Raw genomic sequence first — 23,552 nt, 5'->3', positions numbered from 1 at the left:
TTCGTCGGATTATTATATCGTTGCTTTATGTCAACAAGGCAATATACATATATACACAACGAGATATATTGCATCTACATATATATACAATTTTCTTGCTAACCTTAAATAATCTCAAGTTTAATGTCGATGATCGAGTTGTGTTATGTAATTTTACACATTTCTCGGGGCGATTCAATGACGCCGTCAGTGGGATCCACGATAGTTGTCACGCAGCCGCCGGTGAGAACGTTGTTGACTATGGCCCTCGCGAGATATCCCGTGGTCACCGAATAATGCGCGGAGAAGAAAAACGATTTGTCGTCGACATTTGATAAATTGTGATCCTGCGAACATACAACACACGCATGGAAGTTTTTGAAAAGGTAATACAATGTCATGTGCAGCACACGTGTATTACCTTACAGTACATGATAAAGCTGTCTTCCACGATCTGATTGAGATCTAGCTGTTTCTGGAAGCTCAATTCTGGATTTCGAAGCAGAATAGTCGACATGATACTCAAGAGCTGTAACCATACAATTGTAGCTATTATTTTCGTTTGAAATGTAACGTAAACACTTGGTTTTTGTATTTTTTAATCTTTTTATTTTTTCCCCCCATATATATATTGCTCCGTTTAATCGTTTATAGTTTTAAATTTCTTGTATTTCTTGCATTTGACTTCCTCATCGTTTTTACTATTTTTCAATACACATTTAATTACTTCGCGATATTCTGGATTTTTTACGATATTTATTTTAAATTTTCTGTGCAATTTTACAATATTTTCTATAATTTTATAAATAATGTATAAATTAAATGTGTAAATAATTATACATATACTTAATATAACATTATTTCTGTTTCATTTAATTGCGCGATCTATCGTACATTTAACATATTTCACGTATATGAATAGAAAAAAAAGCGAGAAAAAGTATACAATAAAAATCGATTACTTACTTCGACTATGCCCTGCCGATATTCTGGTAGCTGTATGTGATTCAACAAGGATTCCACGAGTAGGGCAAACGTGAGCTCAGAACGAGTCATGCTGGACAATGTGGTTTGCTGAGGAAGTTCCTGCCTGTTCACCACGATACCGCCGGGACAGCGCATCAGGACATCCCATACTTGATTGTAGAAGTGTGCCGGCACTCTACACAAGCAACCTTCGATTTTTCGGCGACCGAGCACCGTGAGGCTATCGGCAATAGATAAATATATCAATAAACATTGAATCTCTTTTCAAAAGTTACAATGTAAATTGACCGACATACTTTTCTTCATGAGCCCAGTCTTTCACTGTCAGTACTTTAATAAGGAACTGTCGGATTTCGTAAGGACTGTAATTCTCAATCGGCTTGGCATCCTTCACAAGCATCTGCAGGTAAAGTTTCATCGCTTCCAAGACCCACCTGAACGTTTTTGAATAACGGTTAATGATGGTTAATAATCTTTGTATAGTAACGTCTAAAAATCATTGTAAAAAAGATTGATGTTCTACCCGATGCGTATTTTCAATATGCCTTTGAACATCTCTGGATTAGTACCGATAAGTCTACCGCAATACAGCAGGATCTCTTGTTGCAGCACGGCCTGCACCACATTGTGCGGCTGTATCGTGGAATACATCACCGACTGTATTTCCGTCGGCGTCATAGGTTTGTCAAATACCGTTTCTTTCTGCCCAATCACTCCCACCGCGATCTAACACCATTAACAATAGACTTGACAATAAATTTCGAGAGTTGAAAAATTTTGAATCTATTGAATTTAGAGTCTCTATATTTATTTTTTCAATACCTGTTTTCCTTTGACTAGTACACCCGTGATAAAAGGACTGATGCTGTCTACTGTGTGATTCAGTAGACTGCTGCAATAACGTACGGCCATCCAGAACCTTAAGGATCCAGCCTGTTGATATAATGCTCTCAAATTATCACAAACTGAAACATAATTTAAAAAAAAAAACAATTGAATGAATCTCTAAAATCTAAAATCATAAATTGGAGATAAAGTCCATAAATAAGAGAAAAAAGTAAGATATAAAATACCTGTCACTCCATTGATCTCGTAATAAATTCCTTCTCGTTTTATCAAAATACCATATAACTGGCATTTAGCGTACAAGCCAATACTATTGCGAAGTTCATTGAATATGTTACCAAGAGATTCATTCATCATATGCTGAAAAACGGGATTATCGGTTGTCAATTGCTTTCGCTCAATTCAGAACTTAAGTGTAGCCTTTAAAATAGTTTTTAACATGATTTCGTACAGAATAGTCCTTGATGCTTTCGGAGTAGGCGATAGCCTTTGGGACATCCGTGAGACTCTGATAGCCAATATAATCGTGCTGCAGTTGTTGAAACTGTGTCAAGTCCAGATCTGTTTCCATAGTATTTACAAAGTCCAAGTGCTCTGTGTATAATTAACATGAATTACTGTGAATATCATACATAATGACACGCAAAAGAGTAGCTTAATCGTAGAAGAACTAATAGATATCGATTTTTTACCTTTTATATTTTATTTTTTTAATTAAAAAATAGTATTATGCAATAGTCATTTCATTATTATAAAAAAATGTAATAAGATATATATATTAAAATATATATATTATAAAATTATTATTTTAAAGATTATGCTAAACTTTGTTATTAATGTTAAAATCAAGCTAGTTTTTTTATAAAGCTATTTGCTTTATGCAGAGACTAATCTTATACGAAATATTACCGATGCAAGAAGATGAGATCAAATTTTGCAGCCGGCCGATGCGTACTTTCGTCTTGTCGCAATAGCCTTTTTTCAGCATCGCAAAAAGGTCTAACATCTTTTTAAATTGCGGATCTCTAAACAAATTTTTGTCAAAATAAGCCAATTCTTACAAGCTATTCATAAATGTGTTCGAACTTACCGCATGTGTTCCTCTCGTATCAAAAGACACACAGTGGGTCGGCCAGACAGACGCCAGTACTTGCCTACGAATTGCAATTCCGTCTTGATGTCATCGATCAGCAGAGCCATGTCTCTGTATAAATAAAACTCAGACACTTCGAAGATCAAAGGGTAACAGAGCACCGTCATCCCACAGACTCTGTACACCTGTACATGTAAAAGAATTCGTCTGTCAGCGTTATTTTACACATCACGCAAGATAAATATATTATGCATACGAGCTTTATATTTTTATTTTTTCCAGGAAAAAATATAAACATATAAAATTACACGCACCTTGCTTGTACCCAAAGAGCCTATAGGCCGCGCGGGTCGCCCCTGAAGATCCAACTTCTTGTTCACTCCTAACTTTTGGTAAACCTTCACTAGCTGGGTAGACGACAGAATCTGAACGGGCTCGACCTCATGCGGCGTTTGTGTCTGAATGCCATATGTGGCCATCATGGCTTGCAATCGCATAGATTCTGCGATCAGAACGATTTGTACTACTAGGTCGGTATGAGTGCCCTGGTATACAAAAGTACAGCAGTGCTCATAAATCACATGCAACATGGGGGATATTTCTGGAGTCATATTATGTAATAAAAATAGCAGTCATTTTTCCAAATTTTAACTAGCGTGTATGTAACTCTGTACAAATTCGTGACAAGCTTAATCGAGAAGCTTATTATATAAATCATAAGATGGCATACGAGAAACACATGCTGAGATATTGTATAACTTCACAGATAAATCAACCGACAAAAAAAATAGTGCATGTTACTACATACACTGTACTATCATATCAGCAGGCATATACTTTAAATTACTTACAATAGTGGGTTTTGCCTGTGTAGAATACAACAAAAAAATTATTAGCTTGTAATTATGTATGAGTTATGAAAATTTATTAAATTTAAAACAATTAAGTTTCTCTCAAAATCATTGTCAGTACACACAATTTATATTAAAAATTACGTATGTCACTTAATTTCAGAGCAAAGACATAGAGAATTAAACAAATTTCTGTTTTTGAGATTTGCTACGATTATTCAAAATCAATCAGAGTAATTGATTAATACACATGTATATACATTTTCTTTGCTTTTACCTGGAAAGCAGAATATCTTCCTGCTCGCCTCGGACGATTATACGACGGAAGGTATCGACGTATCGGATCTAATTCGTTGATGTGCAAAAGGCCGGCGGTGAGTAGCTGCGCAATTACGAACATAGCCTGATTCCATAAGTATATGGGCGTATCTTGATCCACAGTCTTAGGGCCTCTCCCCTCATCGCTGGGTAGCCGATAAGCGCTGCACGGCTCGTTTCTTTCAGCTTCCAAATTTTCCACGGGTACATAATAGTACATGGGGATCACCGGATCTATAAATCATGCAAAATAAATCTTATTTCTGCGATTCGTAATTATACAATTATCGAAAAGACAATTTACAAAAAGATGTTTGCGTAACAGGTATTGTTTGAAGTTAAAGGTGAAATATGATATACTATTTATCGAGAGATAGAGAACCTCCGTTCAAATCCTTGTGGACTCTTGTTTTCAATAAATTTTGATACTCTTCCACTTGTTCCGTTAGACTCTTGTATACACCATCTATTATCATGAAGATGTAAAACAATGGCCATTCACACTCGATGTTGTCGAAATCCTGTTGAAGCAAGAGGCATCGGTTATTCTATTAAAATTCTCAAGTCAATTTCTCGAAAAGTCGTCGAATGCCGTAAATAACACAACACCTTGATCTCCCCAGCTTTGTAATATCGTCGCTGCTTGTCCTCCAGTACGGTTTTGAAGCCGTCTCTTCCGAATCGTTTGAAGCCATAATTGCCTTTCAGCCTGCGGACTATGCTCGCTTTCGTTTCGTTGTACAGCACCTCCTCGTGAGTCGCGAAGGCGGGGAAGGATATCGTTGGCAGCAGAGCCACGTCCACGCTCTAGAAATTTAGAATCTGCTGTAAAAATTCGGCCCGTGCGACTTTCACGCGATTGAGATTGCTTACTTTCGAGCTGGACTCTCTTGGAAGCATTGTCTCGAAAATACTACGATTGCGATTGTGAGCGTCAATATCGACATATATCACAGACCAAGATGCACCTTTTTCGCCAAACAAGTTACAGCCGTTAATCGCCTCCAGCGCGCTCTTGGCGATTCCGATGGAGCTGGCGTGGATCTCGGGTGTTCCGTCGTTGTAGCGACTTCCACGTTCCCACATACCGTAATCCGGCGTACGGTACGCTCTCTCGACGTAGTACACCAGATTTTGCACAAAGGCCACTTCGTCTTGTGTATATACAATTTGTAGACCAGAGGAGATCATTTGCACCAGAAATATCAGGTAAAGAGACACGATGTCTATCTGCACGGGGCAGAACAAATATTTGCAATCATTAAGTGAACATTCCAATCGTTATAACAATTGAGAACACATCATACAACTTCAAATTATGTTATTTTATCGTAATATATTTTTAGGTGAGAATAAATTACATATTTCCTCTATATTTGCGAAACTAGTGTCTTGCAGAAGTGCATATTTAAGAAATCATTATTGAACGCGCTTACTTGCAAGTGATGATAATCGGCATCCTTGTAGATCTCATCGCCAGTGTCCAAGTGGAACTTGCAGTGCAACGCGTAACGGTCGCACTGATTCTTCTTGAAAAGCTCTATTCTGGAGGACTGCTTTATCCAACACTCCAGGATACCCCGCATGCACTTCACCGCGGACTGTCCCAGCTCGTACGACTTTCCGCGATCGTCGTCTATGCGTCTGTACGCCTGGTACAGGCTCCATATCGCTGCCGCGCAGTATATACTTTCGCGCACGCTGCCGACCCTCCGGTCGTTCGAGATCTGCGGGAACAGGCCGGTTATGCAGCTCTGATAGCGCAGCAATTGCCTCTTGACGATACCGTAATATATGTCCAACTGTTTGACAGTGTCCTCGTAGTTGGATATCTTGAGAAACATATCGGCGTCTATGTCTATCACGCTTCCTTGTCGTATATTCCTGATCTGCGTGATTCTGCAACAAGAGCGTAAATTAATCAACTTCATAAAAAATCCCCCTCTCCGCATCAATTGTATTTCCTCTCAATTCCGACAAGATCACATACCTCTTCGCGCTCGACGATGCCGTCACTGAAGTGGCCATTTTATTCAAAATATGAGCAAGCTATTTTTGATTTTAATATATACCTACAGACACACAAGTTCTTATATGTATACATACGGCATTTCAAAATGTACTGACGGTACTGCGAATCTGCAATCTGTAATCACACATGTGTTACAGATTCTCAGTACATTTCAAAATACACGTTACACTATTAATAGTTATGTGCATTCGTTGACGTAATATCTCACTGAACTATAAATTTCATTATTTAACATTTACTTAAATAGTCAACAAAACAGTTCATTCTCCTTGGCAAGTTCAGCCCGATGTCCTTGAGCGGTCCTTGAATTCTCTTCTCTCGATTGAAGGCCAGCTGGTCGTGCACAGAAGCAGGAGAAACGAGCTTTTTTTTTTTATCGGTGCAGAAAGTCACGTAAGGTCAGAGGGTTCAAAGGGGAGTTGTGCGAGAGATCATCCAGGCTGCAGCATTCCGTCTCACACGTGGGCTGGCTGCGTTTGATTGATTCATCATTTTTGCTACTTGTGTCTTTCGATCTCTGTTTTATGTCTAACGAACGACAGAGCTAGAACGACACTAGTAGCGCTAGCACCGTCTTCCGAACGCACTTACGATGCCGTTAAAAATAATACGATGAATAAAAATAATACATCACGCGTACTCATGCGTGAAACACACTTTTTCACAGATCACAGCCTTCAGTCAGCTGATCAGCGAGCCGATTCTTTAATTCGATTGGTCTACACTTGTTGGACCAGCGAAGAACTTGAAGGCAAGAGCCAATCGTATTGAAGAATCATTGAGCGCTCGCTGAACTTGCTTTGCTGAACGCAGCTTTTCAAGTAAAGCGTAGTTCGTAGATCTCGACGAGGGGTAGCGAGAGGCGTAGTGTCGTAACCTCCGTTTTTAGGTTGGGAATTCTCAGACTCAGAATCCTGAGAGAGACGGTGGGCCTGTGAGTTGACAGTGCGAGCGGTCGACCGAAGCAGCAGCTATGCCACGAATAGATTATTACGACGAAGTGGAGATCGAGGATTTCGAGTACGACGAGGACGAGGAGGTCTATTACTACCCCTGCCCGTGCGGCGATCAGTTCCAGATATCCATTGCCGAGCTGGCCGCCGGCGAGGTGGAGGTTACATGTCCCTCCTGCTCCCTCGTGATCAAAGTGATATACGATCGGGAGGTCTTTCGCGTTAAGCAAGAGGAGCTCGAGAAGAGGAGCAATAAAACAGCTATCGCAGTTTAAGGTAAGTAGAATTAGTCCGAACAATTTTCCGAGATGTAAGGTTAGGATTGTACTGGAAAGATCCGGTCCCTTGCGGACGAAAGTTTGAAGGCACGAATGAAACCGCGAATGCCGTCCGATGATTATTCAGTTCAACGACGTGTTGATGAAATCAGGCCCGTTTAACGCGTTTTTATACGAAATGAAGAAAAAAATCTGACGGAAAAGCGAGACATTAAAATGGGCTAGAGTTTTCGATCCTTTTAGGTTAAGATACCTTAAAACCACGTGCGTGACGCACACCGTGTGACCACTTGCGTCCGTGCTCACGTGGAATCTCGCTTCGCGTTATAATCAGATAGAAATCAGATAGAAATCTTGGATAAAGAGTCTTCTTGAGTAAAGAAAAATACATCTGAAATGGTGTACATTAAAATCTAGAAGTCAATAAATGGAATGATACAAAAATGCTTTCAGATGCGTATCTTCCAATACTAGAGCTGCATTCGGTTTGGCGCTTATAACGCTCATAGCATCACTTCCACCTTGTTGTTTATTAAATGTCAAACACAAATGATGCTCATAAGCAAACGCTGTAAGCGCCAAACGGAACACAGTCTGGATCTTCTTTCCCTCATTTAATCCTACATCCCCTCCGCATGCCGCTCAGCCATTAGAACATAATGTCCTGTGTCTCATTTTGGTTTAAGCATCACTAGTATACACATTTTCTTAAGATATTCGGGTACAGGAGTATGTATTTTCGTTTTTTTAAAATAATATCTTGTCAACAGTTTACGCTTAACATCTATTTAAATTACATGCAGATTGGATATTTTTTGTTTCAACGAGCTCACACTACTAATTTCAATATGAGTGACAATCATTATCATTGTCAATATACTGATGACACAGACAGTAACCATAAGACAAAATCTTCTTCTTCATCTGCAAAGCGAAAGTCAATCCGGTCAAATAAGAAGAAGTCGCTAACGGATGATACACACAGTGACCATAAGACAAAATCTTCTTCTTTATCTTCATCTGTCAACTGCCAAGCAAAAGTCAATCTGGCCAAATAAGAACAAACCGCTAACGGATGATACACAGAGTGACCATAAGAAACAATCGTTAGTGAATGACGATACATTTATTACAAAAGATAATTGTATGTAGTGGTGATAGGTGGTAGTCTAATGCAAATGTATCTCAATTTTTCATGTGATTTCAATTCAATTTGTTTGGTTATAATTATACACTTTGTGTGCACTGAAGAAAACCGTTATTATAAAGTCGTTTGTCTGAGATATATTGTTTATCAATACATATGGATATTGCTATATCATTGTTATTAAAAATATTATCAGCGATAATTCCAGCTTGGCTCTACAGTCCGTTAATGTTATTGGATTTATTTAAAAAGAGTCTTTGTATTACTTTAAATTTTTATTTGATTGATCTTTTTTTTATTTATTGCTGAAGAGAATTGTAATTTTGAATTAGAATATAAGTTTGTTCGTAAAGCTATCTGTAAAATTGGTTTGATTTATTCATTTTGTCACTCAATTTTTTTTAAAGAAATGTTGCACGATCCTCTAATCTAGATCTTCGGATATATTGCTAAAATTTTTTTTTTTTACGTAGAAGACTTAGCGGAACCTAGTAAAACAATGGCAGGACGCGGTAGAGGAAAGCCTGCTATGTCCTTTTCCATGGATCAGTTGGGCGCTTCTAAAGGAGAGTCGTTACCAGCTCCAGTTCTGCAACCATCGCCATGTTACCCCCCGTTGGAGCGGAAGCCTCCACCTATCGAGATGACCGCAGAAATGAGCTACCTGGTGGAGCTCAAGAGGGATTTCACGGAATATATGCGTGAGTCCCCAAATTATGTGACACTTGCCGTAAAAAACGAAGACATCGAGCGGTATTGTGAGGATTTCGAGGAGGCTAACGATGATACGGCCTACGAGGCCTATCATGACTGGGATTTAATGCCAGCTGAATTGAGAACGTCGAAAAAACCAAAAATCCCCAACCCGAACGTGGGATCTAGCAGGAAGAAGAAGGAGGTGGATATTGCGAAGAAACTGGCGGAATTGGAGAAAAAAGAAAGCACGCAGCAAACTGCGGAAGAAGAGGAAAAAGAGGAAAAGGATGAGGAGAACGACGAAGAAAAGGAGACGGAAGAGCGTGTAAAGGAAGAAGAAGAAGACGAGATGGACGATGGGACTGACTACGTGCTTGAATACTTCGAGAATGGCGACAATTACTATAGCGAAGATGACAATGATGACGATCAATGTTTCGACGGATAAACCTTGCGTAGGATATGTTGGAAAATTTTTTTTATATCTCTTGGTATTGGCGATCTGTTTTCAGGACTCTAACGAGCTGCAAATCATGTAAATATAAATCTCATATGTGTTTTTATTATTTTATTTAATAAAATCGGATTGTTGTGTGTCATCTAAAATTTTGCATGAAATTTCTATTCGGAGAAAACCCTGAATAGCCGCGAGTTAAACTGAACAAAAATCGCGTGGCTCATTAAATATAAATACAGATTGAATAAGTGGCATAACGTTGGTTATCATCTTTTATTTCTTTGTTTTTTTTTTATTAGAACAGATTCTTTATCGGTAACGTTGCGGTTCTAAGTTTCAAATAGCAACGAGACGCTAACACATTTATTGTGTTTGGCTTTTTTTTTCACTATCTTCTCGTTATTGATAGGAAATGAAAGGAAGATTCGTCGTTGTTACGTATGAATACAAGTTGGGGAACGCGCGGCGTGACGATTAAAACAGTCTAGAAATCACAGGAAGCGTCGGCGTGTTTTTTTTTTATTCGAGTATTTTACAATTTCTAATATATAATATATTTATATAATATATATAGCCACAATAATCTGCAATTGTAATAAATGACTGTGATGCCATCGAATAATAATAATACAAACGCGATGGTCGCGTTCAGTAGAAGTCAGCGCTTAGTGAGCGCTTCGCGCTGATTGAATTATACTTTTAGATCTAAAATAATAGTTCTATATTTCAGGGAAGAGAAAATTCTCTTTCGATAGTTGCAAAATAAACATTCTACTGAACGCGGCCAAAGTTTCTTGAGGCGGATGACTGGGGATATAGAAAAAGGGAGAGGCAGGGAGTGGAAGGATAAAGGAGCGGTATGTATATACGCAAAAATACCGTAGCGTTTATAATACTTGTTATGCATACTTCGTTAAGTTTCGGTATGATTTCATCTTTCCCGTTTATATATACCTATATATATTTTTTTTAATTTTTCCTTTGTTTATGGAATGAATCGCCGTCCGCGAATTATGCGTTTTAAAAATCCGTGTATTATAAGAACGAAATAAAAATTAAATCTTGCAGAGAAAAAGTCTTTCGAGCCCCCGAAAGAGACTTCTAGCTGTTGGATCGTTCGTCGTTCTTCAAGATCAAGTCCGCGATCAGAGGATATCTTCGGACTACTGAGAAACTCGAATCCTTTGCAATAAATAACAAAAACGGTAAATACGAGAAGAAATGAAAGTTTTTTTTTTCCGTTAGACGCGATGCGAGTTTATGAGTGTCGCGATTTGGCAGTAAATCGAATAAACGATTTCGTTCGTTGTAACTTTTTCTACCTAAATTATATTATATAAATTCGGTACTGTTCGACCGAACAAGTCGTTCCAAGTTACAAAGTCTAACAAAACGTTTGAAAGTTATCGCAAACGATTTGAATTTGATTACCTATAATGAGCCATATATGAAATTATGCATATGGAATTATGTGTGTAAAAAATAACTCATCTTTTACGTTTCTTGAACAAAACAATTGATAAGATTGTTAGGAATTATAATTTCGACACACTACGCTTTGCGTTTTGATATTGAGTGTGGTGCGAAAATATAATTTGGAAGAATCTTCAAAATGGTATATCAAAGAAGAGGGACATTTCGTTTGATATTTTAATAGGGAACGGCTGACGTGACTAAATTTTATGCCCTTCGCATTAAGCGATTTAAGTGGTTTTCACTTTTAATTAGATTTGTCGAATTGCATACAATTGAAATAATAAACGCACGGTTGAATTAATTCGCACATCGTAATAAATGAAATAAAGCTAATTAACGATCAAATTTATTCACTAACGAATCGGTATATTATATCGTTCGTGAATCGTTTTTAATGAAACAAGATAAAATTTCGATGTGAAGTCGCGTAAGAGTCATCGATTGGATTCCTAGGAAATTAATTTGGAATTATTTGTAATTATTTAATTGTTACAATATTTTTTTTACGATCACGTTTCTCGATTTACTTTTCGTTGCATTATAATAGATAATTATTACTTATATTATGGGTGAGGCAAAAAATCATTTGACGTTTTGGCGATCGTGCACTCGGCGACTGTCCGAAAGACATTGTAAATTCTCCAAAAATTAATTATATATAATCGAGTTAATGAGATTACGTACTTGATTATATATTTGAAATGTATTTACATTCGAATTTTTGAGATTTCTCATTCGCGCACTTCTACGGCATGTCATTTTCATTAATGTCTATAATGTCCATTAGCAAAATCGATTCTTTTCGGAAATTACCTCAGATTCTTCGTCTTATCTCGAGAGAAAAATCTCCTTTCTAACACTTTGTGGAATCAGAAGCGGCAATACAATTAGCATGTCCAGCACTCTAATTTGTCGCGATAAAAAGTTTGTCTTGCTAAAACAATCGATAAAAATTCATATTTTCAGTAATTATTCATAACAATTATCATCTTCCTTTCGTCAACGAAAAAGGATGGCGAAAAAACATATAGAATATTTTAAGGAACTACATATATTCTGCTCAGACAGCCTTTTCATAGCTCTCCTTACTTATATTTTCATCACAATAATCAAGTGTGCTCAGACTAGAAATACGAAAAAGAGCAAAAAGCGTATCTTCGGAAATGATAATATACATCCACAGCATGTGTGATTAGGTAATTACGAGCGCATAAGTCTCGCTCAAACACGCTCCAATTGCAACTCAGATACCAGAATTTAGGTATCTCTTATCGCTCGCAAATCTAGAAAAAACGATGTATCTCGCAGTTTGATATTTTAAGAAGTGCTTACAAATAAATTTATCGACTCGATACGAACGGAGCAATATTGATGAAGATGTTAACGATAAAGATGATGGATGTAATATTTGCTTTCGCTTTTGGTCGTTTTGGACAATTGGGGAAACGTCATTTCTCTCGGATCGAATCGCAATCTAATTCGTGCGGCGTGACGTTCTGAAAAATCACAGGACAGGTCTGCTTCTGTACTCGGACGGGCAGTGTGAGCTTGAGATACTTCTTCACATGTTTGAAAAAAAAAAAAAAACAAATATCGATTACAAGCCATATATGCTTATACAGTTTCACTATACGACATTAACGAATCGCTCAAATCTTCACTGCGAAATGAAAAAAAAAAAACGAGGAAAACCTGTCTCGTTTGAGTCGCAAAAGCGTTTAATAAATTAAATACCGCTGTCATATACATTTAAGATCACGATGACTTTACAAGTCCAGTTTATGAGAAAGAGAAATAACGTGGAGCAAGATAAAATTAATTGGAACAATTAAAATCTTTATAGAGTATAATAGAAACATTTATTTTCATTACTTTTGTGATAGTAAATTTATTAGTATTTAGTAGAAATTTTTGTAGTGATAAGAGAACTTTCTGTCTCTGAAATCGATTGAAACTTCCTGTTGAACAGATCGACGTGAGCGGAGCTATTAACGCGATTCAACCCAAATGCCAGGCCGAATGTCAAGTGGGTGCTCGCGATAAAGGGGGATCGCAGAGGGGCAATAATCGCATTTGCAGGGATTGCATCGGCAAACGAAATTCGGGGGCCGGAGCCCTTTTCGTCATTCACTCGAATGATGCTGCGAAGCGTTTCGTGTCTGTGATGTAACAATCGGTGACGATGACAGCTCCTATCATGGGAATTTGAAAATTCAAACGAAAAGAACGTCTGAAAAGCGTCGTGGCAACAATTGAATGTTGCCCTGACTTTTTAATCTTTTTTTTTTTAATGTACTTCAAACGTTCTTTAGATGCGCAATTTCATGTCGCAATTTTGGAAAGGAAAAGGTCGTCGACATTTTGTTCATATATGCAGTATCGTAGTTGGGTGAATTATCTCGAGTTTCACGAATCGGAATCGCGCGACTTATTTCTAGGTGTCATGCTTTTTTTGTCATTTTGTGTGTGTTTTTTCGTTAATTCAGTACTTCGCTAACAATTCTTTCAACGTTGAATAAGAATACTTAACTTTTGCGTTACAAACGCGACATCGAAAGCCGAAAGGCGAAGGTACAAAAAGGATCACATTATCACTCAATAAAATGTCTCAATAATCCATCGCATTCCTATATGTTAAGTAAAAGATTATTCTCTGGATGAAAAATTAGGCCGACTTTTTTACGCAATGGACTTTCAGCGGGAAGCGCTACTGTGCGATTCGTGCAGATGTAATATGTTCCAGTGGTCCTCAGATTTTTCGATATTTTTCAAATAACTTTAGAATTATTGTGAGAAAAATAAAGTAAATATCAAAGTGTTGTAAATATTTTCCTTATGGACGCGTGTTGTAATTAATCATCCGTGGACGCTCGTACACGTAAAAGCAAGTTTTAAATCACAAAAGGAAAATCTTAATATATAATAGACTAAAATATAGATAAAATTATTGTTTCTTTGTAATTAAACAAGACGGGCATAAAAAAATTAAATCGATCTCAATTCCTTTATATTGTATCGCAATATAAAATCTGGGAATCACTGATCGACTTGAAGCTTCCACAACAGTTAAATCTTTAGATGCGCTGAATGAAACTTGTTTATCTTGTCCCTACGCTCGAGTCAACGGTAACCCTTACATTCAAAATCGTTATGTCGTAATCGCATTCAGGATCGAGCAACCAATCGGTAATCGAGGCAACATTTCTCGTTTTCTTTCCCGTGTTGATGTCCTATCAGTCCGGATCCTTGTCTTATCTGTCAAGTTTTTCGTCGAGTTGTTCGCTCTGACTTTCGTTCCTCTCATATATTTAGTGTCTTGTGTATTATTTAGTATCATTATCATTATCATTATTATCGTTACATATATGCTGCTTCACTACGGTTGATTGGCTTTTGGACGTGGATCTGGATGGAGTGTGGTGTATACCGTATGCGCGCGCGTGGAAGAGACAGAGAAAAGCTCCGACATTATCGTCTTTCTGTCTCGCGGCGGTTCTTCGAACGACGACGAGCGAATATTCCTCGAATATTTATTTAATTATTCATCCGACTTTGAGTAATGAAAACGGAGTAAAATTATCTACGTCAAATGTTGCACTTAAAATAAAAATAATTTAAATTTCAATGAAATTTCGAATAAAAAAATCTCGAGCAAAAAGAATTTCGATATTTCTTTTTTTTCTTCCTTATTCCACATTTAATAAAGTCTATTAAGTCATTTAATACAGTCTAAACTGAGTTATTCATTCGCGCACTCTTTGATTTCAACTCGCTGCTTTTAATAAACACATCTTCGATATTTATCGCAAGTCCAAACGAAGAATCTCGCTCGTCGTCGATCTCCGAGTATAGACCTTCTTCGCCGTCGTCATTATTGTTTGTCTCCAAAAAGGAAATATGAAAGAATATATATTTACGCGTATGAAATCAGACGGAATATATAGCAGAGCGGATATAGGTAGCGTACATCATTCTTCGTTCCCTGTCATTTTCCTCTCTCGATGCCGTGATTTCGATTTGCTATTCGCTATCGATTTAGAAATTTGCGCATTCTTTATATATTTTGATGTTTCGTTCGATCGAAGTATAACACCAAATCACGTCGTTATCATCATTATTATCATTATCGCTATCTTCTATATATATTTTTCTCCTTTTTCATCATCATCATCATCATCATTATCACATACATATAGCGACACTTTCGTATTGAATCTTAATCGTGAAGATGTTCAATGCGCTATGTTACTCACAATCAGTGTGAAAAAACACTATGCTTCACTACAGTAATTCATTTCCTTTCGTAAGTGAAGACTAAATTGGGCCGTGAATTTTTTGAAACTACGCCTGTGTCTCGCATCTCCCGACCATTTGCGCCGTGATATTTGTAATGGTGATCAAGCGGAAATTAATCGTTTTTGATTCTGAAAATATTTTTAATACAACATAATATTTGGCGAATTCAATTATACGATTTCTTTACCTTACTTGAAACCACTAATTATAAGCTTGTGACACAGTAGTCGTTTTTATTTCAACTTTCTGGGAATTCATATAAATTTTCTAAAGCAAAGTAATAAAAACTTTTTTTCTATATTCCTGCTCGATTTTTTAGAATATTATCATCGTGATTTGTCACGAAAAGATATCAATCCTTATCAGTTTTTCAATAATTAATCGAGGCTGAATTTTTTAAAAGAATTTAATTATTAAAAATAAATTTACATGCGGCATAGAAAACGTATATCTAAAATCATATTCTGAAAGCGATCAAGAGGAATCGTTTACTTCATAATATTTTTCAATGCGGAAATTAACAATAATTATGAAATCACATGCGAAACGATCGAGATGCGGTTTAAAGATGGAGCAAATTCTTTCGTGGACAACACGCGAAAACACGCGCGTTAAGAGAGATCTTCTCTCTGTTCGAAAGAAATTGGTTCATGGTTCTGCTAAGGATTCCACAGATCCTTCAATTTATATATATATATATAATTCTTAGTTTCGATAGTCTTTTTTGCAAAAATAAATGAAGAAAATAGTTAATTTCCAAACATTTCAAAACCAATATACATAATAATATATTAAAGATATAGATATAAATATAGGCAAGAAAATAAATATTCTAATATATTAAATTTATATAAATAAATATATAATTATTCCATCTCACAGACCATTTGACATCTAAAATCTAAAATTATTCTGCGAATATATGTGTATATATATATATATATATATATATATATATATGTATATATTCACAGAATAATATTTAATAATTCGATTTGAGAAATCCTCAGCGAGATGCCGAATTTTGTTTACAACCCGCGAGTGCGATAATATCCCATAATTGTATACATACGTGTATACGTATTAATAATTGTATATTCCGTATATAGACTTATATAAAACGCACGAAGCGATTATTCGAAGGCTACTCGTTCCAGATTTTATTTATTTATAGCGACAAGCACCGCCTCTGCACCTGTCGGCTCGATACTTGGCTTCGAGTTTTATCAATGGAAAAAGAATTCGGACTTAACTACATGGGATCCCGCGTGTCACGGGATCATTTTAATATCCTATATAACGTTAATGTTTTTCACGTAAACGTATATTCGTCTAGACACCGTCTCTATGTCGATGAGTGCGCGTGTGTCTATATATGTGTTTGCGTGTATGCGCGTCGTGTTTACAATGAAACGAGCATTTGCACGATCCAATGTCGTTGGTATAATTTTGCACGAAGAAGAAACCAACTGTTGCTACAACGTGTTTTACTTCATATTCTATGTTAGTACAAATAAAAACAATTGAACTTGACATTTGCGATATAAAATATCACTCCGCTTCGTATAAAATTATTCCAAGTTACGGCGTGCAAATGATACTTTTTCTTATTCATACGTATAATTGCGTGTTCTGTTTTTGCACTCTACTAAACGCAATAAAATCACTAATCGTCAGTCGAAAAATGAAAAAGAAAGACGCGAATCTATTTTCTATGTAGATGTCTGTGTATGCACGTGTGTAATTGTCTATTTGTATATGCAAGCACGTGTATATGTGTTAGATGATTACGTTCTTCGAGTCATCCCTCGAAGTTTGAAACAAGACCGACGCGCAACCTGCACGCACCGTCGTCGTATAAGCTTCTCACGTCCTTCACCCTGACGTATCCTTGTCTAGAATTATTTTTCTCTTCTTTTTTTTTTAACTAATAATGCGACGACCGCGAATTCACGACGCTGTCCTACAGTCTGTCTTTTGAGGAGAAAGAAGCTTTATTATTATTATGACTGGTAATTTAACTCGCCCTTTCGAATCTGCGTCTCCATGAAAGCCTTACAATCTGATCTTGCTTAATCTGAAATGTTTAGCGTCATTTTGATCATTTTGACCGTATGCTTGTTATATAATACTCCTTAATAAACGAATAAATCGATTATATATGGCAATTTTAATCTTCAGGAACAATATCGATTAGTTTCATAAGTTGTCCGATCTTTTTGTCTTTTGATGAACTTCTCTCCTTCTATTGGCGATCGTTTCTTTTTCAGACATCCCGATTTATAATTATCATGATTTTCCGAATTCCAACAAATCTTGAATATATTAAGAATACATTTTGACGTAAAGAAAGATTTTATTCCCGAAGATTTTGAATTATCAAAGCGTTCAGTCGAGAAAATTCCTTCACGAGGACACCGCGTCTCGCTTCTTTTTCCCCCTTTTCGCTTTCACGTGTAACATATATTTTTTTTCTGAGCAGCTACAAGCTACGAAAGCACATGGACAGACCAATCGACGATAGGACATAGCGGAGTGTGGGACAATAACCATTCTTTCCGGGAAGGGCCGTGCTGCCCTACCGAGACGAGAAACTGTTCGTAATTTCATCGTCGAAGCGTCCTCTTACTCGTGTCTTCTCTTGTCGTTTCGAAGAACACTGGGGAAGAGGGGTGGGGAGGGGCTTTTAATTCTCCGCGCCGTTGTTACCCTTTCCCCAGAACTTGTCGAAGCGGTTTCGCGCCTTCTCCAAGACGTCGCTCGCCGCCGAACGTTGCGCCGAGCCCGGTACCACCGCCGGCGCCTCCAGGACATGGTAGCCGCCCGCGGTGCCACCCGCGGTGCCACCTCCCGTGCCCGCGGTGCCGCTTATGCTGCCACTACCGCCGCCGGTACCACCTTGAGACTCGGCTTCGAGAACGCGGTAACTTTGCGGTGCGGCCGACGTCGACGACGACGTCGTCGTCACCGGCGCAGTCGTGATCGCCGCCGGTATGCCACCTTCCCTTTTACTTTCCATCTCGAACGTCGGATCTTCCAGGCGTCTCAGATTCGTGCCCGCCACTGACTTTATCGTCGACTCCGTGCTCTGTCGTTCTTTCGTCTCCTCGACGACACTGGTGATCTCCTGAAAATTAACGTAAGAAAAGTTATTGCAAATTACAATGTCTCTCGCGAAACGCAGTAATTATCACCCCTATTAAACTGGACCCTCACCATCGCAAATTAAGTTCCGACCTAGTAAAAAATTTAATGCTATTTTGTTGCTAATTTGTTGCTCCAGCCGTTTAGTAGAAAATCGCGTAAAAAATAGTGAGAGACAGCTTAATGGCAAGCTGGACCCTCCCATACAAAAAAAATATATAGAGCAGTTCTATCAGAAATACTAATACACTACATTTGATTGTCTTTTTGTTGCTCCAAGATAGCATCAAATCATTTACAAAAAATCATATTGTTATGTCTACTAAGCTGGCACAGTCACTTTAGCACAATCGAATGCGATTTGTATAAGAATTACTTGCTATCTATTTGTTAATTAATTTCTCTAATCCCGATTTTTTTCGCTCCAACCGGTTCGCAAAAAAAAACAATGGCTGTGCTAACTTATGATTAAAGTTGGCATCAGCCACTTCAGCACAATAATTAAAGGAAAGTACGCGATTTGTGCATTTGTGTACGGTGCAAGCGCTAATATGTCAAAAGATATAAAGTTTTATTTCTGACCTTCTCATCCTTCGTAGGTGTGTCCTGCGCGTTCGTGGGCAACGGACTGTCCCTCTCCGAGTCCAGATCCTTGTGACCGTTTATGCCGCTAAAACTACCGAGCGAAACGCTTTCGCTCTCGGGTGACTTGTAGCCGGAGTGCTGGGAGTGCTGCGACTTGTGTTGAGCCGCGAGCTCCGGCGGTGCTGATTGCGGCGCCGACGGTACCGAGGACGGTGCCCACGTCTTCGCCTCACTATGCGGACGCGTCAGGGGTTCTTCGGAAAAAGCAATCAGAATTGCGATTATAACAGATAATATTACTTGACAAGCTGGTTGAAGTTTAAAACGTTCCTGGAGCAATTTTTAAAAAATGATTTGTCCCATTTCTAGCTTCGCACAGAGTAACTCATAAGTGCCGCAAACACAATACAAAATATTTCAATCAAATACACGCGTCGGAAAGCACCTTTATACTCGATAAACCCATCCGGTTATTCAAAAAATTCCAGCTACGCCAAAAATGATTTGTTCCATTTCTACTTTTGTACATTGTTACTTTTAAATGCCAGACACAAAGTTAGAAATATTCCGATCAAATACACGCATCAAAAGGCACTCTCATGCTCGATAAATCACCCTCTCAATCACTTAAAAAAACTCTGTAGGTACGTCAAAAATGACTTGTCCCATTTCTTGTGCAGAAGTGAGAAAAAATGGGATAAATCATTTTCGGAGTAGCTAGAATTTTTTAAATGACCGAAAGGGTATAGTTTATCGAGTAGAAAGGTGTCTTCCGACGCGTGTATTTGATCGAAATATTTTGTATCGTGTTTATGACACTTATAAGTTACTCTATGCGAAGCAAGAAATGAAACAAATCATTTTTAAAATATCGTTACAGGAACGTTCCAAACTTCAACTAGCTTACCTGACGCGTTATGTATTTTATGATAAATCATGGTCGTTAATTTATAGAGTATTTTTTTCCAAATATACTTACACGCGATGCGCATAATTAACTGTACACGGAGAGAATTTTTTTTTAACTTATCCTGCAAATCATGTCAATTGTGGGACAATATAGTATTTAGGCAAATTTTATTGTGCACTACAATAAGATTTTACAGTAAAATTTATTGTAGTGCACAGTAAAATTTGCCTAAATACTATATTGTCCCACAATTAACATGATTAGCAGGGTAAATTAAAAAAAAAATGTTCTCTGTGTAGAGTTACAACGTACATGAAATAGCGGTGTATGAAATTTTCAAGCGTATAACTATAATTTTCTCGAAAGTGTTATAATTTTGCGATTACAACGCCTTCTTCCATCGAGAATCCTGCCTTTCGTCGAAAGAATCTTACCTTCCCGGACATTTTGCGTCACGGTGAACGTCTTGCCGGTGTCGAGGGGTACTGTCCAATTTACGGGCTCCGGCGAGCGCATGATCATCTGCTCCGGCGACTTTACCCTCGTTGGCTCCGGCGGGCTCTTCACCACCGGCTCGTCGTCCAGCCAGGGGCTTCCTTGGGTGACAGGCGCTGGCGCCATTGCCTTTGTCGTTTGCGACGGTGGCGTCGAGGCGACGCTCGAATCCCCGCCGGTGACATCCCCGTTTACTTGGGGTTCCGCCGTCACTGGAACGTTTGAAACGCACCACTTTATCGTCGGCGTAGATGATTGCTCTAGGTTCCCAGTCCCCCCCCGTGTCCCCCGAAGCTTGCACTCGATGATGAGTCCAACTGCCGCGATTGACTCGTGTGACTCGACATATTTCGTTTCTCTTACGATATAATCTAATTACTTGTTCATTTATGTGTTTATCAAATAATAATACGCGGCAATTGACAACATTCGAGATTTGCAGTCTGATTTCGAGAATTTGCGTGACTATATAACGAAGGTCACGTTGTCACGCAGATTGTTTGTATCTCTCATTATCGTCGCAGCGGCAAAGTTGCAGTTGTCGCGCTGAGTTGAACGTGTTTAGAATATTTACTTCTATGCGAGTTACGAGAATTGTTGGCGGAGTGCTGTGGGAAATTAAACTGGATAACACGAATGTGAGATTTGGTACGTCTGAAGCCAAACCTCGGCACACACAATTCGACGTGATCAATTATGGATGACAAGGAAATCAACCTTTCGCTGCGACATCTTGCAATTAATTGCAGCATATCTTAATTAAGGTATCGGAAAATTCATTGGACAACTATTGAATTTATGCATTTACTCAGCTGTAATATATTACATGCTATAAATATATAATTATTTTATACGTTATTAATATATAATTAATTGATATATCGGATCGATATATCAATTTACTATCGTAAGTCTGGTAAATAATGGACAAGCGTGTACATGTAGATGAGGCAGCAGAAGGATTAATGAAAAACACTTAAACTATCGTTTCCCCAGACAGTATCGACAGTGCTTTACACATGTCATTGCAGTTAATATACTGGTCAACATAGAAAGCCGCTGATTATTCTACGCTGCTGCGACGAGATTATCTTTGTCTCCTTATCAATACGCAGGATTTCTTGAGATACGTGTATTTACATATTGTTCTCGATACCCCCTGAAGAGATCAAAAAAATTTGATGCCGGCATCGAGTGCAGGCGAGACTCTCTCTCGAGTGTGAAAGAATGAAGGTTGCTAATATATCCCGGAAGGGTACATTGGCGTACTCAGGATGCAATATAAAGATATGCAACAATACATATAGCTATACACAGACGTGGAAAGAGAAAAGAGAGAGAAAACGAGGAAGAGAAAGAGAAGGGGGAGTGAAAGAAAGGAAAGAGAAAAAAGAAAGAGAGAGAAAAGAAGAAAAAGAAGAAGAAAAGGGGGAGGAGAGAAAGAGAGGGGGAGGGAGAGAGAGAGAGAGAGAGAGAGGGGCACAAAATGTGAATATAATATTTACATATATATTTATATATACACACACGTATGTGCTAATAGTGTGCAAGGTGCATGTATATCGCGCAACAGTTTAACAAAGGGCTTAATGTACATACGATATTCCGTTTTCCCAGTAAATCGCGAAAACAGTCATTCGACGTTCCACATTTCAGACCGTATTTCATGCTTCATTATTCGTTTATACATCAATTAAAGTCCTCGCAATAGCACCGAAAGAAACAACCGCTCAACTTGCGCGCTAAACGGGACAGTTTCATTTTTATCCAATTATAATAAAAAGAAGAGAGAAAATGAGAGGAAGAAAGGGCGAGAGTGCAATCTTTCGTGAAAACACTCCGATCGCATTGACAAAGTTTCCTTAGATTATGTTTCCACCTTGATTTTCTCCAGCTTCGCTTATTCAACGGTTTTACTTACTGGAAGTTATTCTCATTTTATTCTAACGAAGTGAAGAATATGGGGAATCTTCTTGGCGACGAATTGTTGCTCTCTTAAACGTCGATATAAAAGTGTAGATCTCAATTTCATTAAACAAGCGAAAAGTGTATTGTTATTTCGAAAATTTCAACGAATCTCTTCCTGTTATTGAAAATATCTCTGATGTTAGAATTTATTAGGCTGTTGGAAGTCAACGTTAAAATATGATTTGAAAATTATTTCAGTTTCCTCAAAGTCTCTCTCATTTATTTTTATCAGTTTAATAATCATTCTAAGAAAAGTATCGTGTGCGTTTCTAATATATACCATCATGTTTTAATTCTAAGCAAAAAAAAAAAAGAAGACAATCTTCACTCCGAAGAAAATGTCAGCTCTACGCAGAAGCTCCTAGCTGACATTTTAAGATTTAAACTAAGTGTGAAACTAACGATCACAAGTCACTACGACCTATAATACTCATTATATAATAACAGTATAAGTCACAGTCGAAAGTAAACAATGGAATGAATGAACGTTCGGAAAATAGCCGAGTCAAAAGGTATAAACCCCAAAAAAATCCTTCTAATCCTTCTATTGAAAGTGTGCCTCCTTTGTTATATGCTTTTACATTTAAAAAGCGCAGAGCTTTCCATTATCCCGCGAAATTTTATCCCGTTCTACATAGTCGACATAGAGGAAAATTCGCAGATAATGCAGTTTGTTTTATGCGAAGAAGAATAATATATATATGCATTTATTGTCTGGTACGATGATGAAATGTTTCCGCTACAAGTGCATCCGATAGAGTGTATTAAGGCAATAAAATCGAATCGTTTGCATGTTCACAGATCACTAATGCCAATACATTTGTCTAGTTTTAAAAAAATTTCGGAGTATCTCAGTGCAGAAGTTTCTCTGCGAGAAACAATTCGTCAGAATTGTCGACAAGATGAAAGACGATGGAAAGCAATTTTAAAGAATTTTAGTACCTAGTTAGTCGTAGTTACGAGATTCCTATATGCAGGTCGATAAGGCATACATAGATTGCGACGCAGGAAATAATTAAATCTGACAAAATATTCAAGAAT

The 23,552-nt window shown here is 37.8% G+C and overlaps 3 protein-coding genes across 7 annotated transcripts in view; 1 reads left to right on the top strand and 2 right to left on the bottom strand.

Annotated features, from left to right (window-relative positions):
* Positions 1 to 9: 9 nt before the first annotated feature.
* LOC105457885 (probable phosphorylase b kinase regulatory subunit beta) lies at positions 10 to 6,777 on the bottom strand. 4 transcript variants are annotated; one of them, XM_011702811.1, is made up of 19 exons: positions 6,346 to 6,777; positions 6,065 to 6,220; positions 5,511 to 5,973; positions 4,948 to 5,304; positions 4,684 to 4,881; positions 4,457 to 4,595; positions 4,034 to 4,308; positions 3,757 to 3,771; positions 3,220 to 3,450; positions 2,903 to 3,090; positions 2,722 to 2,837; positions 2,264 to 2,406; positions 2,040 to 2,172; positions 1,789 to 1,931; positions 1,490 to 1,692; positions 1,263 to 1,400; positions 946 to 1,186; positions 401 to 508; positions 10 to 326 (listed from the first exon to the last, which is right to left on the bottom strand). In XM_011702811.1, the coding sequence occupies exons 2-19, from the start codon at positions 6,100 to 6,102 to the stop codon at positions 144 to 146; spliced, it is 3,312 nt and encodes a 1,103-aa protein (XP_011701113.1). In that variant the 5' UTR covers positions 6,103 to 6,220; positions 6,346 to 6,777; the 3' UTR covers positions 10 to 143. The 4 variants fall into 4 exon arrangements, with proteins under 4 accessions (XP_011701113.1, XP_011701112.1, XP_011701111.1 ...); XM_011702810.1 differs by having other exon boundaries at positions 6,065 to 6,146; XM_011702809.1 differs by having other exon boundaries at positions 6,065 to 6,777.
* A 468-nt stretch (positions 6,778 to 7,245) lies between these two features.
* On the top strand, positions 7,246 to 9,891 carry LOC105457884 (DNA-directed RNA polymerase III subunit RPC7-like). 2 transcript variants are annotated; one of them, XM_011702808.1, is made up of 2 exons: positions 7,246 to 7,335; positions 8,958 to 9,891. In XM_011702808.1, exon 2 carries the CDS (start codon positions 8,984 to 8,986, stop codon positions 9,626 to 9,628), a length of 645 nt encoding a protein of 214 aa, XP_011701110.1. In that variant the 5' UTR covers positions 7,246 to 7,335; positions 8,958 to 8,983; the 3' UTR covers positions 9,629 to 9,891. The 2 variants fall into 2 exon arrangements, with proteins under 2 accessions (XP_011701110.1, XP_011701109.1); XM_011702807.1 differs by lacking the exon at positions 7,246 to 7,335 and adding an exon at positions 8,141 to 8,443.
* An 8,204-nt stretch (positions 9,892 to 18,095) lies between these two features.
* LOC105457883 (flocculation protein FLO11) overlaps positions 18,096 to 23,552 on the bottom strand; it is a 62,323-nt gene continuing 56,866 nt past the window's right edge. The window contains exons 15-17 of the mRNA XM_011702806.1: positions 20,483 to 20,755; positions 19,136 to 19,392; positions 18,096 to 18,536 (exon numbers count right to left, since the gene is read on the bottom strand). Of these exons, the coding sequence (XP_011701108.1) occupies positions 18,096 to 18,536; positions 19,136 to 19,392; positions 20,483 to 20,755 (971 nt within the window). The remainder of the gene's footprint in view (positions 18,537 to 19,135; positions 19,393 to 20,482; positions 20,756 to 23,552) is intronic.

This window comes from Wasmannia auropunctata, unplaced genomic scaffold, assembly GCF_000956235.1.
Source record: "Wasmannia auropunctata unplaced genomic scaffold, wasmannia.A_1.0 LD334880.1, whole genome shotgun sequence".
Taxonomy (NCBI): Eukaryota; Metazoa; Arthropoda; class Insecta; order Hymenoptera; family Formicidae; genus Wasmannia; species Wasmannia auropunctata.
This window is presented reverse-complemented; position numbering and strand designations above follow the sequence as displayed.

Excerpts from the sequence above, each read along its gene's own strand:
- LOC105457885 (XM_011702809.1), bottom strand. The coding sequence starts at position 6,102 with ATGGCCACTTCAGTGACGGCATCGTCGAGCGCGAAGAG. Across the intron at positions 1,693-1,788 it reads TACTAGTCAAAGGAAAACAG|ATCGCGGTGGGAGTGATTGG; the intron begins GTATTGAAAAAA and ends TAATGGTGTTAG. Across the intron at positions 1,187-1,262 it reads GACTGGGCTCATGAAGAAAA|CCTCACGGTGCTCGGTCGCC; the intron begins GTATGTCGGTCA and ends TATTGCCGATAG.
- LOC105457884 (XM_011702807.1), top strand. The coding sequence starts at position 8,413 with ATGATACACAGAGTGACCATAAGAAACAATC. Across the intron at positions 8,444-8,957 it reads AGTGACCATAAGAAACAATC|AAGACTTAGCGGAACCTAGT; the intron begins GTTAGTGAATGA and ends TTTTTTACGTAG.